General features: G+C 36.4%; 1 protein-coding gene across 10 annotated transcripts in view; it reads left to right on the top strand.

Moving 5' to 3' along the window:
- NRG4 (neuregulin 4) overlaps window positions 1-14,570 on the top strand; it is a 133,756-nt gene extending 119,186 nt beyond the window's left edge. For all 10 annotated transcript variants that reach the window (XM_070044872.1, XM_070044871.1, XM_070044866.1 and 7 more), the window contains 2 exons: window positions 3,905-3,988; window positions 13,396-14,570. In XM_070044872.1, coding sequence (XP_069900973.1) covers window positions 3,905-3,988; window positions 13,396-13,483 — 172 coding nt within the window. In that variant the 3' untranslated portion in view covers window positions 13,484-14,570. The remainder of the gene's footprint in view (window positions 1-3,904; window positions 3,989-13,395) is intronic.
- Window positions 14,571-15,014: the final 444 nt, after the last annotated feature.

Raw genomic sequence — 15,014 nt, 5'->3', positions numbered from 1 at the left:
CCATCAAGGAATGAACTGACTGGACAGCTGCATGTAAATCAATGAAGTTAGAACACACCTTAATACCATACACAAAAATAAACTCTAAATGGCTTAAAGACTTAATCATAGGACATGACATCATAAAACTCTTAGAAGAGAACATAGGCAAAACATTCTCTGACATAAATTGTACCAAGGTTTTCTTAGGTCAGTCTCCTAAAGCAATAGAAATAAAAGCAAAAATAAGCAAATGGAACCTAATCAAACTTATAAGCTTTTGCATAGCAAAGGAAACCATAAACAGAACAAAGAGACAACCCACGGAATGGGAGAAATATTTGCAAATGATGCAACCAACAACGGCTTAATCCCCAAAATATACAAACAGCTCATACAACTCAACAAAAAACCAAACAGCCCAATCAAAAAATAGGCAGAAGAACTAAACAGACATTTCTCCAAAGAAGACATACAGATGGCCAACAGGTACATGAAAAGATGCTCAACGACTCTAATTATTAGAGAAATGCAAATCAAAACTGCAATGAGGTATCACCTCATACTGGTCAGACTGGCCATCATTAAAAAGTCTACAAATAACAAATGGTGGAGAGGGTGTGGAGAAAAGCAAACCCTCCTACACTGTTGGTGGGAATGTAAACTGGTGCAGCCACTATGGAAAACAGAGGTTCCTCAAAAAGCTAAAACCAGAGTTGCCATATAATCCAGCAATCCCACTCCTGGGCACATATTCAGACAAAACTATAATTCGAAAAGATACATGCACCTCTGTGTTCACAGCAGCACTATTCACAATAGCCAAGACATGGAAACAACCTAAATATCCACTGACAGATGAATGGGTAAAGAAGATGTGGTATATATACACAATGGAATATTACTCAGCCATGAAAAAAGAATGAAATAATGCTGTTTGCAGCAACATGGATGGATCTAGAGATTATCATACTAAGCGAAGTAAGTAGAAAGACAAATACCATGTGATATTACTTATATGAGGAATCTAAAATATAACACAAATAAACTTATCTATGAAACAGAAACAGACTCAGAGACATAGAGAACAGAATTGTGGTTATCGGGGGTGGGGGTGGGGGAGTGATGGAGTGGGAGTTTGGGGTTAGGAGATGCAACCTGTTATATATAGAATAGATAACAACAAGGTCCTACTGTATAGCATAGGGAACTATATTCAATATCCTGTGATGAACCATAATGGAAAAGAATATTTTTTAAAAGATTGTATATATATGTATAATGGAATCACTTTGCTGTACAGCAGAAATTAACACAACGTTGTAAATCAACTATACTTAAATAAAACATTTTTTTAAAAAGGAATGAATTGATAAACCCAAAGTGGTACATAAATACAATGGAATATTATTTAGCCTTAAAAAGGAATCAAATTCTGATTCATGCTACAACATGGATGAACTTTTAAGACAGTTGGCTAAGTGAAATAAGCCAAACACGAAAGATAAGTATTACATGATTTCACTTATTTGAAGTATCTAGAGTAATCAAATTCATAGAGACAAAGTAAAATGGTTGTTACCAGGGGCTAAGAGTAGGAGAATGGGGAGTTATTTAATGACTACAGAGTTTCAGTGTGGGATTATGAAAAAGTTTTGGAGATGCATGGCGGTGATGATTGTACAACAGTGTGGAACTGAACTGTACAGTTAAAAATGGTTAAAATGGTAAATCTTATTATGTATATTTCACAATAAAAAGCCAGAAAGAGATGCTGTTATTAAATGATACTGTCACATGATTCATTTTAATATGCTCAGAATTAACTTTTGAGTTATCAAGAGATTGAGATGTGTTCCTCTACTTTGTAATTGAGTGAAATCAGGTATTTTAATGGTTTGGTGAGTTTGTTGATTTTTGCTAAATTTGTAATAATGATACTGTCTGGAACTACATTCATTTGTAAAATGCCTGATGGTAAAGTAACCAGTGAAGAAATTCTCAGAGAACTGAAAATTTATTATTGAGCATGGTTTTAACTGGGAAGATTAACACAAATAAGGCTAAGTGTGACAAGAAAAAATGTAGGAATGGTTGACTGAATGCACAAGGATCCGTGTTTGTAATTCACCAATAACATTTCTCTTCAAAAGGTTTGCCTCTTAATTTTTTTTTTCAGAACGTTCAATGGGATGGTAAAAACTCAATTATTTTTTAGAAAATGTACACACATAAAAAACAAGTCGACCTCTTCCTGTTTATAAAGACATGTTTGTAATAAAATAGAAGCTACCTTGGAGCTTTCCACACAGAGGTACTCTGGTTTCATTGAGAAAAGAGTTTTGGCACTTAAGTATTAATTTGCTGCTTTCTTTTAATGGAGGCAGAAAATGTCACAACAAAGGGTAAAAATCTAGATAAGGTACTGGGCATAGCTCACAAAATTAGCTGACTGACCACTTATTTTTTCAAGGTCAAACAGTCTATCAGTAACTGCAAGGCCATTACTTTAAGAAAAGCAAAAAGAAATGCCTTTTACCGCATGTGACAAGATCTGTGTCATGAAAATAAGGTTGATCATACGGACTGGGAATTGCTTAATGCTATTAGCTCGTATTTGTTATGAAAATCACAGCATGATGGTACACTCTATTTTAAATTTTATTAATGACCTGCTTTCACCAGGAAACTCCTCTTGCCACCACACCATAAAGCTTTATTCATTTTATCACTCCCTTCTGATAGGTTTGTTCGTGTCACCATGTGTGCCTCTGGAATATAAACCTCCCTAGGCAATCTTTTCAATTTGTTCATTAAGTAAACCTACAGCCTAAAGTCCTAGCATACATTTAGATTGTGATTATGTATCCCTATTGCAATAATGCACTAGTTCTGAAAGTACAGCTCTTCAAATGAAAAGAAAGCAGTGTAATACGTAATCATGAACATCAGGTGTCTGTAGGTGCCAGGCACTGTGGTTGATATTTCATATCGGAGAAGGAGAACTCTTTTAAGTCCTAACACCCATTGTGAGGCAGGTGGTATTATTCTCACTCTACAGAAGAGAAAACTGAGGCTTAGAGAGGTTAACATCAAGATCACACATGAGGTGGTAGAACAAGGATTTAAACCCCAAGTCCAAGTTTTTTGTACTGCACTTATGCTTCCACAGATATGGGTTACAGACTTAGGGCTCATCGGCTATGGAGGGAATTGTCCCTACATTAAATAGTCCTAGCTAGCCACAGGGTTTTTTTGTTTTGGTTTGGTTTGGTTTTTAGTCCTGATTTTTGTTTTGTTTTTGCTACTTTCTTCTGTTTTCTTGCCATCAGTTATTAATTTTTATTGCCATTAGAATGACTCATTCTGGCAATCTTTTCCCCTTACTCTCTTTATCATTTGTAATATCTTTTAAAAAATTCACCAACGGGGCTTCCCTGGTGGCTCAGTGGTTGAGAGTCTGCCTGCCCATGCAGGGGACACGGGTTCATGCCCCAGTCTGGGAAGATCCCACATGCCGCGGAGTGGCTGGGCCCATGAGCCGTGGCCACTGGGCCTGCGTGTCCAGAGCCTGTGCTCCGTAACGGGAGAGGCCACAACAGTGAGAGGCCCACGTGCTGCAAAAAAAAAAAAAAAAAAAATTCACCAGGCTTGTTAGAACTTCAGGTAACAGAAAACAGGCAGTGAGGAAAGGCAGGGACACTTTCCTCTGTGAGATCTGAATGGAGGTGCTGACACACTCTTCTGTGTTCTGAGGAGCGCTGTGTGGCTTATTTGGATGTTCTAGGCTAGTTCACCTCAACTCTTCATATCACAAACAGAAGGGGTGGATGTATATGTGTGAATAAAATAAAGATGTGTTGGAAGGTGTGCATATAAAGAAAAATTGAGATGGAGAAAACATCTTAATTCTTATTTTCTATAGGTCATGGAGAACATTGAAGAAATATCACAGTGAACCCAAATCACTGCTTTTTTGTTACAAAGGCAGAAAATGTAACACCAAAAGGTAAAAGAAATTAAACATTAATCCTTCTTTGTTCTCTAAATAAAAGACTGAAAGTTATCATACCCTGAAACACTGTCCTATTGCAAGGTATGTGTGTTTCTGTCCCGTGTATTATTAGCTCATTTGCAGTAGGTAAATAGGGGAGTAATATCAATCCTATGTGAGAGTTGCATTGGTCAAACATGATTTTTCCCAGTAAGCTAATGTGTTGAAGCATCCAGAGGCAAACTTTCTCACAGCTAAGGAGAAACTTTTAGCAAATATACCACGACCCTAAGAGAAAAGATGAAAATCCTAACTAAGGGCCAGGAGAGGCTTTAGTGGCTTTCACTGTGTTAAGCTGTCTGGGGAAGTTGCAAGTACAGGTAAGGCATGAAGACATTTCACCCGGTGATCAGAAAAAAAGCATTGATTGATGAAGGTGAAACCACACAACTTGTCTCGGGACTTAATAACTCACAGGTTGTTATGTCTCGGTGCAGAAGGAATTCGGTGAGGGACAAAGTGGGAGGTAAGAATTGGATTTATTAGTATAGGATGCTTCTGAAGGATACAAGTGGGCAGGCAAGAGAGCTCTGCCCCAGGAACTAAGTGGGCTACGTTTTTATAATCAAAGGAAAAGTGGGAAGTGGGAGAAGCCCACCTTCTTCCACATTCTTTGAGTAGACATCACGCTTACATCACTAGCTCCTCCTTTGGGTGGGGCAGAGGAGTTTTTGACCCTATTTGGTCAAACGGGGACTGTCATGGTGCTATTCAAATCAGCAGAAGGGTGGTAACATAGGCTAAAATATGTTAAATCATCTCAGGTTTCAGTATGGGGGTCTTATACTTTGGAATGCCACCTTTCCCCTGTATTCCTGTACATGCTCAGGTGCACATCCTAAGGATCATTATCTTGCTGACCTTGACCAGCAGGCTGCAGGCCTTGTTTTTTCACTTAATGGCCTGGGGCATATCTCGTGCTTTTATTGCATGGTTTCATTGTTAAGCAGAGCTGTTTTGTTTCACAGTGTTCTGATTGCTTTCTTGAGTGTTCATTAGCTTACAATGGTCTCCCAAAGTTCCCTTTGTGTCTATAATCCCCTAATGGGACTTCTAAAACTACCTGTGTTAACTATCCTGCTCTATCCCTATCATTGGCAGCTACCTTTAGATCATATTTTTAATATTGATGAAAATCATTTCTCTATGAGAAGCAATTGATTTCAAGGATCTATATCTGAAAGAAACAGAAGCCCAAAAGTTTAAGTATACAGAAGATGGACTAATTCTCAGTGGATACTAGTGGAAATTTAGGATTCTAGTTTTTGTTACTGCTCAGGTTACAAAATTCCAAACTTATTTTCCCCATAAGGCTTTTAATTTTAGGGCATGATTTTGCAGAATGTGAGGTTTTCATCTTATTAGGAGCAAAATAAAGAATTCATTAGGCCAGACAGTTTCTTCAGTTTTTCCAACTGTGTAGTTACCCTGAAATATAATAGAAAAAACCAATGGCAACTTTCAGGACATATGAAGAGTTGTGGAGTAGCTTGGAGCAGTGGGAGTTCTGAACACCAAAGGTCTAGGGCTAGTAAATAGCTGAGGCAGAGGAGCAAGCTCTGGCCAAATGAACAGCCCACCTGTGAACAACTTCCCCTTCAAGCCAGTTCTCCACATCCTTGCCAACACTTGTTTTTGTTTGTTTTAACAGCCATCCTAATAGGTGTGAAGTGGTATCTCATTGTGGTTTTGATTTGCATTTCCCTAATTAGTGATGTTTAGCATCTTTTCATGTGCTTATTGGTCATCTGTATATCTTCTTTGGATACCTGCCTATTCAAGTCCTTTGCTTATTTTGAACTAGGTTTTCTCTTGTTGCTATTGTTGCATTTTAGGAGTTCTTCAAATATTCTGGTTATTAATCCCTCAGTCGGTACGCACTGACTTTTCCCAACAGTCTAGCCCAGTGTGAGCACTGTGAATTGAATCTGTCACTAGTGCCACTGATTCATTCATTCACTCATTCATTTACCCATCATTCACTTACAACTAATACATATGAGCTTGAGGCACTAGAGTATACAAAACAAAAAACCCTCACAGAATTTTTTAACAGACTATTTTTTTAAAAGTTACAGATTTATAGAATGATTGAGAAGACATTGCAGAGAGTTCCCATATACTTCCCTCTCACACACAGTTTTCCCTATTAAACATCTATGTAAAATGTACTAGTGCACTACATTTGCTAATATAAATGAAACAATTATAAATTAAATGAAACAACGTTTACAAAAGTCTATAGTTTACTTTTTGTTATAGTTTTATGGATTTTGACAAATGCATCATTTTATGTGTCCACCACTACAGTATCATGTTGAATAACTTCACCACCCTAAAGATCTCCTGTGCTCCATCTACTCAGCCTTCCCAATCTCACAGTGATAACCACTAATCCCTTTACTAGCTCTATAGTTTTCCAGAATGTCATAGTTGGAGTCATAGAGTATGTAACCTTTTCAGACTGTCTTCTTTCACTTAGCCATATACAAATTAAACTTCCTCTGTGTCTTGTGGCTTGATAACCTTTTTTTTAAAAAAAATAGCTAGGTTATGTGACTTTTGGTGGTTTAAAAAAGTTTTTATGGTAGAAAAACATACATAAGATGTACGATTTTTACATATACAATTCAGTGGCATTAAGTATATTCACACTGATGCAACCATCACCACCATTCATCTCCAGAACTTTCTCAGCATTCCATACTGAACACTGTACCCATTAAACAATAACTCCCCATTCCTCCACTCAACACCCTGGTAGCCAACATTCTACTTTAAGTATTTGAATATTCTCAATACTTCATGTAAGTAGAATCATGTATTTGTCCTTTTGTGTGTGCCTTATTTCACTTACCATGTCTGCAGGGTTCATCAGCACTATAGTATGTATCCAAATTTCATTCCTTTATGTGACTGAATAATATTCCACTGTATCTATCTACCACATTTTGCTTATTCATTCATTAATCAATGAATATGAGTCATTTCACCTTTTGGCTATTGAGATAATGCTTCCATGAACATACATGTGCAAGTATCTGTTCAAGCCCCTGTTTTCTGTTCTTTTGTATAAATACCCAGAAGTGGAATTGCTGAGTCAAATGCTAATTCTGTATTTAATTTTTTGAGGAACTGCCTTACTGTTTTCTACAGCAGCTATACCACTTTATATTCCTAGCAGCAATGAACAGAAGTTCCAGTTGCTCCACATCCTTGCCAACACTTTTTTTTCCCCCAATAATAGCCACCCTAATGGGTATGAAGTGGTATTTCATCATGGTTTTGATTTGCATTTCCCAAATGGTTAGTGATGTTGAGCATTTTTTCACGTGCTTATTGGCCATACTGTATCTTCTTTGGATACCTGACTATTCAAGTCCTTTGCCCAGTTTTGATTTGGGTTGTCTTTTGTTGCTGTTGTTGCATTTTAGGGTTTTTTAATATATTAATGGATATTAATCCCTCATCAGATATGTGATTTGCAAATATTTTCTCCCATTCTGTGGATTGCTTTTTTCACTCCATTGATAGTGTCCTTTGATACATAAATGTTTAATTTTTGATGAAGCCCAGTTTGTTTTTTCTTCTGATGCCTATGACTTTGGTGTCATATCCAAGAAATCACTGCCAAATCCAATGTCCTGAAACTTTTCCCCTGTTTTCTTCTAAGAGTGGAGTTTTAAGTCTTAGGTTTAGGTCTTTGATCCGTTTATATGGTGTTAGATAAAAATCCAATTTCATTCTTTTGCATGTGGATATCCTATTTTCCCAACACCATTTGTTGGAAACACTGTCCTTTCCCATTAAATGGTCTTGGTGCACTTCCCCCAAATCATTTGACCATATATGTGAGGATTTCTGGATTCTTTATTCTACTCCACTAGTCTATATGTCTGTTTTTATTCAGTACCACAGTTTTGATTATTGTAGCTTTGCAGTAAAATTTGAAATCAGGAAGTGTAAGCCTTCCATCTTTAATCTTTTTCAAGATTGTTTTGGCTATTTGGGGATCCTAGATATTCTGCTTATTTTTCTATTTTCTGTAAAAAATGTCATTGAGATTTTGAAGTGGATTACATTGAATCTGTAGATCACCTGACATCATACCAGTATTGTCTTCCAATCTATGAACATGTGATGTCTTTCCATTTATGTGTCATCTTTAACATCATTCAGCAATGTTTTGTGGTTTTCAGTGTATAAGTCTTTCACCTTCATTAAGTTAATTCCTATGTATATTATTGTTTTTGATGCTATTGTAAAGGGAGTTATCCTAATTTCTGTTTTGGGTTGTTCATGTTAGTGTACAGAAAGGCAACTGATTTTGTGTGTTGCTTCTGTATGCTTCAACTTTGCTGATTTGTTTCTAAGTTCTGACAGATTTTGAGGTGCAGGGAACATTAGTGTTTTCTACATATAGGATCATGTATTCTGCAGAGATAATTTTACTTCTTCCTAATTTCAATCTTTTTCTTGACTAATTACTCTGCCTCAAACTTCCAACACTATGTTGAATAGCAGCAGTAAAAGCTGCATCTTTGTCTTGTTTCTTTCAGTCCTTCTCCATTGAGTATGTTAGCTATAAGATTTTCATATGTGGTCTGTATTATATTGAGGTAGCTTCCTTCAATTCCTAGGGGAGTGGTGGGTTTTTTTTTTTTTTAATCAAAAAGAATTTTGTCAAATTCTTTTTCGGCATCAACTGATGGGATCCATGTGTGACCCTCATTCTGCTAATGCAGTGTATTGTATTTGATTGGATTTTCATCTGTTGAACCATCCTTGCATTGCAGCAATAAATCCACTTGTTCAAAATGTATAAAACTGTTAATGTGCTCTTGAATTCAGTTTGCTAATACTTTAAGATGTTTGCATCAATATTCATCAGGGGTATTGGCCTTTTTCTTTTCTTGTGTTGTCATTGTCTGGCTTTGGTATCAGGGCAATACTGGCCTTATAATATGGATTAGGAAGTGTTCCCACCTATTGAATCTTTTTGAAAAGTTTGAGGACTGGAGTTATTTCTTCTTTAAATGTTTGGTTGAATTGAGTAAAGCCAGAGGTTGCAGGATTTTCCTTTGTTGGGAGGTTTTTGACGGCTGATTCAATCAATCTCCCTTCTACCTATAGGTCTATGTAGATTTTTTATTTCTTCATTAATCAGTCTTAGTATGGTTGTGCTTTTGTTTTTAGAAATATATCCATTTCATCTAGGTTATTCAACTTGTTTAAAACTGCTCATAGTACTCTTATCCTTTTTATTTCTGTAGACTCATTAGTAATAACCCTACTCTTATTTCTGTTTTTAGAAGTTGAGTCTTCTCTTGTTATTGATCTAGCTAAAGGTTTTTCCACTTTGTTAACCTTTTTAAAGAACTAGCTTTTAGTTCAAAATTTTCTATTGATTTTCTTTTCAGTATTTTGCTTATCTTAGTTCTAATCTTCCTTCTACTAGCTTTGGGTTTAGTTTGTTCTTCTTTTTCTAGTTCCTTAAGTTATAAAGTTAGAATGTTGATTTCAGATTTTTTTTTTTTAAACATAAGCATTTACAGCTAGAATTTTCTGTCTTATGGGGTGCAATGAAAGCAGTGCTGTTTTGGTATGTTGTGTTTTGCTTAATGTATTTTGAGGATGTTATTAGATGTGTAAATGCTTATAACTGTAACATTGTTGTATAAAACCTTTTAACATATAATGTACTTTTCTGTCTCTTTAAATCCAAAAAGGTTGTAAGTCTATTTGTCTCATAATAATATACTGTTCCCTTTTGGTTACTATTTGCATGGAATATTTTTGCTCCTTATTTTCTGTGTTAGTGTCTTCTTTTGTGTTTTGTTTTATAGTGAAACATTTAAATTCTCTTTTTTCCTTTTGTGTGTATTCTATAGCTATTTCTTTGTGGTTACCATGGGGATTCCATTTACCATCATGAAGTAATGACACTAATTTGAATTTACAGCAGCTTAACGTCAATAGTGCATAAAAACTTTGCTCTTATATAACTTTGCCCTCACTCCCTTTCAACTATTACTGTCACAAGATTACATCTTTAAGCATTGTGTCTAAAAACATAAACCAACTAAAAACATAAACCAGTAATTGTATTTTTATATGTTCGTTCCTAAATTGTGTGGAAAACAAAGAGTTACAAATCAAAGTTATAATACTAGCTTCTATAATTGTTCATGTATACCTTTACTGGAGAGCTTTACTTCTTCATATGGTTTCCTGTTCCTATCCTTTGTCCTTTCATTTCAACTTGAAGAATTTCCTTTAGCATTTCTTGCAGGGCAGGTCCAGTTGTATCAGTGTCCGGTAATGTTTTAACTTCTCCCTCATTTTTGAAGGACAGTTTTGCCAGATAGAAGATTTTAGGTTGACAGTTTTTTCGAGAAATCTGATAATCTTATTGAAGATCCCTTTTTTTTTTTTTTTTTTAATGTGGTACGCTGGCCTCTCACTGTTGTGGCCTCTCCCGTTGCGGAGCATAGGCTCCAGGCACGCAGGCTCAGCGGCCATGGCTCACCGGCCCAGCCGCTCCATGGCATGTGGGATCTTCCTGGACCGGGGCACGAACCCGTGTCCCCTGCATTGGCAGGCGGACTCTCAACCACTGCGCCACCAGGGAAGCCCTGAAGATCCCTTTTATGTGATGTTTCTTCATTCTTGCTGCTTTCAAGATTCTTTCTCTTTGTATAGCTTAATTATACAGATTTTCCTCCAGTTGCAATGGGGTTGTATCTTGATAAACCCATGGTAAGTTGAAAATATAAGTTGAAAATGCATTTTATATACCTAACCTACTGAACATCATAGCTAAGCCTATCCTACCTTAAATGTGCTGTGAACAATTACGTTAGCCTGTAGCTGGGCAAAATCATCTAATACAAAGCCTATTTTGAAGTGATGTAATTTACTGAATACTGTACTGAAAAACAGAATAGTTGTACATGTATTAGATGTTTACTCATGATCATGCAGCTGACTGGGAGCTGCAGCTTTCTGCCACTGCTAGGCATCATAAGTGCATATCTTACTGCATACTGCTAGCCTGGGAAAAGATCAAAATTCAAAACTTGAAGTAAGTATGGTTTCTACTGAATGCATATCATCTTTACACCATTGTAAAGTTGAAAAAATCCTAAGTCAAATTGTCCTAGGTCAAGGACCGTCTATAATGTATCTTGGTGTCTCTTTTGACTCTACCCTGTTTGGAGTTTGTTGAGCCTCCTGGTATGTACATCCATGTCTTGCATCAAATTTGGCAAGCTCTTTTGTCATCATTTCTTCAAATAAACTTTATGTAGCTTTCTCTTTTCCTTCTGGGACTCCTGTTTCATCTTCCATTTGATGGTATCTTACAAATCCCTTCGATTGTTTACTTTGCTTTCTTAGACACAATTACTTCAACTGTCCTGTCTTCAACTTGCTGATGAGTTCTTTTGCTTGCTCAAATCTGCTGTTCAACCCCTCCAGTGAAAATTTTGTTATTGTAACTTTCTGCTCCAAAATGTTTGGTTCCTTTTTATAATTTCTCTCCACTGGTATTCTCATTTTATTCATCACTTTCTTGATTTCCTTTAGTTCTTTGAGCATATTTAAAGGTCTTTTTCTAGTAAGTTCAATGTGTGGGCCAAGCCAGTTTCTGTTCCATTGAATAGGCCTCGTTTCCCTGTTTCTCTGTATGCCTTACAGATTTTTTGTTGTTGAAAATTGGGCATTTCACTATTACAGTACTGTAATTCTGGATATAACATTCTCTTCTATTCCCAGTGTTTACCAGTTGTTGCTGACTGTTGAACGCTGTTGTTCATTTGTTTTTGAGACTTCTCCAAGGTACTTTTACAAAGACTATCCCTTGTGTGTGATCACTGAAACCTCTGTTCCTATTATCTCATGTTCAGCTGTTTTTAGAGATTTCCTTGAATGCCAGTTCTCCTTTCTGCATTTCAGCTGTGTGCTAAGGCACTCCTGCAGCTCTTAGCTAGGCCTGCTTCTATCCTAGGGATCAGACCAAGATGAAAACCTAAGGCTCTCTTAAATCTTTTCTGAGCATGTTTTGCCTGTGCATTCATTTGGCATTCTATATCTTCCCCTGGGTACAACTGCTTTTGAATGCCCAGTTTCTCACAAATCTCACCCCAGCTTCTCCTCTAGGCCTTACACAGCCTGTTTTATGTCTTCACCCATATCCAGGTGCCTGTGATTCTGCAGTCATCTTGCAGCTTTCACAAGCAGTGCCTACTCTTTCTTGCCTGATTTCCAAGTTATGCAAAACAGTGATGAGCACCTTGAGTCAGTCCTTCTAATCCCCCCCCCCCCAGATTAGAAAAGACAAACAGTGATTTGCAAATAAAGTCTATTCTTCCTCTTCTGGTTTGAGGGAGGGAACTGGAAACCATCCTTCTGTCATTTTTAAGAATAAGAGCACCACTGCATGGGAGGCAAGGGTGAGTAAAAAATCACAAAACTTTCCTACCATTCTGAGGATGGGTTTTCTTCACTGGGCACTGTGTTAGTTGCTGTAAACCTTTGTTTTCCAGAGCACCAACAAATTCGGTTCACACAGTTGCTAGTGTCACTCAGCTCAATTATGTTTATTCCTATCTGTAATTCTAGTATCCTGACTAGGCCTTGAACAGAGTTATGTTTTAGATACATGTATGGTAACTGAATTTTGGTTAGATGTGGAGGTATTGTGAAAAGGTTAAGAAAATGGTCTCAATTATCTTCACTGATTTACATTTAAAATTAATGAATATATGTATTTTTTCCAATTTCTTGTAATTATCTTGCCTTTTTTACTGGCTGTGATGTCACTAGAGAACAGTAACTTTTATAAAAACTTTATGAAGTGAAATGCTCCATACACTCTTAGTACCAAGACATTAAATGAAGTTTATTGGGGCTTCCCTGGTGGCGCAGTGGTTTCGAGCCTGCCTGCCGATGCAGGGGACACGGGTTCGTGCCTCGGTCTGGGAAGATCCCACATGCCATGGAGTGGCTGGGCCCATGAGCCATGGCCGCTGAGCCTGCGCGTCCGGAGCCTATGCTCCGCAACGGGAGAGGCCACAACAGTGAGAGGCCCTCGTACCGCAAAAAAAAAAAAAAAATGAAGTTTACTGGCCTCTGCCAATGTTTTCTACTTTAGAGTAGCATATATTCTTCTATTCTGTCTCCATCATGGCATAAGGCAGAAATGAAACAAAAATAATATGTCTTGTAAATATTTGACTATTTTTCTCTACACAGGCTAATATTAAAAAAAACTTTCTGGTAACATTCTTTACATAGCACATGTATTAGTTTTGTTTATTTAACAAAGATGTTATTACTAATACTATGTTTTGTTATTTTAGGATTTTCATTAAGCAGACTCATTCCCTTTCTACAAATGAAAACCAAGTCAGTCATCTAAAATCTCAATTTCAAATCAAGAGGATTTAGTCTTCTGTTTTCATTAAAATGGAATTTATGGTGGTGCTCAAATGGGTTAGACTGGGCACAAAATGACAGAAGTAGATTTTTTTCTCAAAAATTTCTGCAGAATGCCTAGGAAATTCTCAGATTTGTAAACGTTTATTTTACATTCTTTGCATGTTCATTGTGTTAAGTTTGTAATATAAATTAGTGGCAAAACTCTTGCTGTTTGGCTTCTCTTACTAGGTTGAAAAGTTGTTTTATTTACCAATGATGCAGGTTTAAGCAAAATTGAGAATTAATTACAGTAGTGAACTGGCCTTCTGGACCTCCTTCATTACTCTAGCTCACAGACTATTAATTATAACAATGTGTAGGGTGTCTGTTTTGAGATCTTAATTCCAAGCTTCCTTACTCTTTTTTATATTGCTACTTGGCATTTCAAGGAGTTTATTCCTTTGAAGCAGCCTTTAACAAGGCAAATTGTAGCTGCAGAAAGATTCTGCTTTGAAAGCACATTAAGGAAATCAATATTTTTTAAACACCTTGATTAAACTATCCTATCCTTGTCACTTGATAGAAGACAGCTCAGTATTGTAAAGAAAACAGTAAGGGTACATCTTCTCTTTTTGTGCTCATGTCAGCTTTTTCATGTGATCATTTTTCCAGTTTCACAAATAACTACAACAGTTGCCATTTCTAGGAATTATGTTTTTAGCTGAAACAGTAACTTTTTCTTTAATGCCTGCTTTTAAGACAAGCCTTTCAAAACCATAATAAATTGTTTTAACTTTGGTTAAATTATCATCCCCCCCCCCCCAACTTCCACAGAAATGTCAAAGCCTCTGAGAGGCAGGGCCAATAACTTTTGTTTTCATCAGTACTACTCCTTCAATTGGTTCAACTTCTTCCCTTTCTATTTTGCACCAGGGTTACAATCTTGTGGCCAAATGAATTTACTGTTCCTAACAAGCTCCAAAGTCTCAGCTATAAAAAGGAGCCATATATTAACCTCGAATACTGTATGAAATGACCTTGCAGCAGACTCTCCTTTGAGTAGTAATAAAACATTTTATGTATTAATTTGAAAAAAATAAAACAGTTCATTCAACCAGGTGCATTTTGTTCATATTTCCATTTTCAAAATCTTTTTTCCTCTACTGTTCAGTCAACTCTGGTTAATATCAAGGACAAAGAAAATTTACAAAGTATTTTCCTTATATGCTATGTAAGCATAACCAAGGACTTAAATTTTGAGATATTCTCTACTTGATAATGGGTACCAATGTCAAATAATAGAAGAGTTAATAAATAAAAATGGCTAAATATTAATATTCACAGATTAAAAGTTCTATGGCAATCAAACTTTTCTTTGGACTTTCTTCAGGAACTAAGATTGAGTATAACCATAAATTAAAGAAAGTTTTAAGTATTTTTATCATTTATATAAATAAACAGCAAGAAAAGAAATCTTTTGAAGTAAAAATTGGTTTAAAAAAAGTGATTAAAAATAGAAAAGCAGGGGCTTCCCTGGTGCAGTGGTTGAGAGTCCGCCTGC

The sequence above is a fragment of the Globicephala melas genome, chromosome 2, assembly GCF_963455315.2.
Source record: "Globicephala melas chromosome 2, mGloMel1.2, whole genome shotgun sequence".
NCBI lineage: Eukaryota > Metazoa > Chordata > Mammalia > Artiodactyla > Delphinidae > Globicephala > Globicephala melas.
Note: the sequence above shows the minus strand (reverse complement) of the source record. Positions and strands in the feature narration are given on the sequence as shown.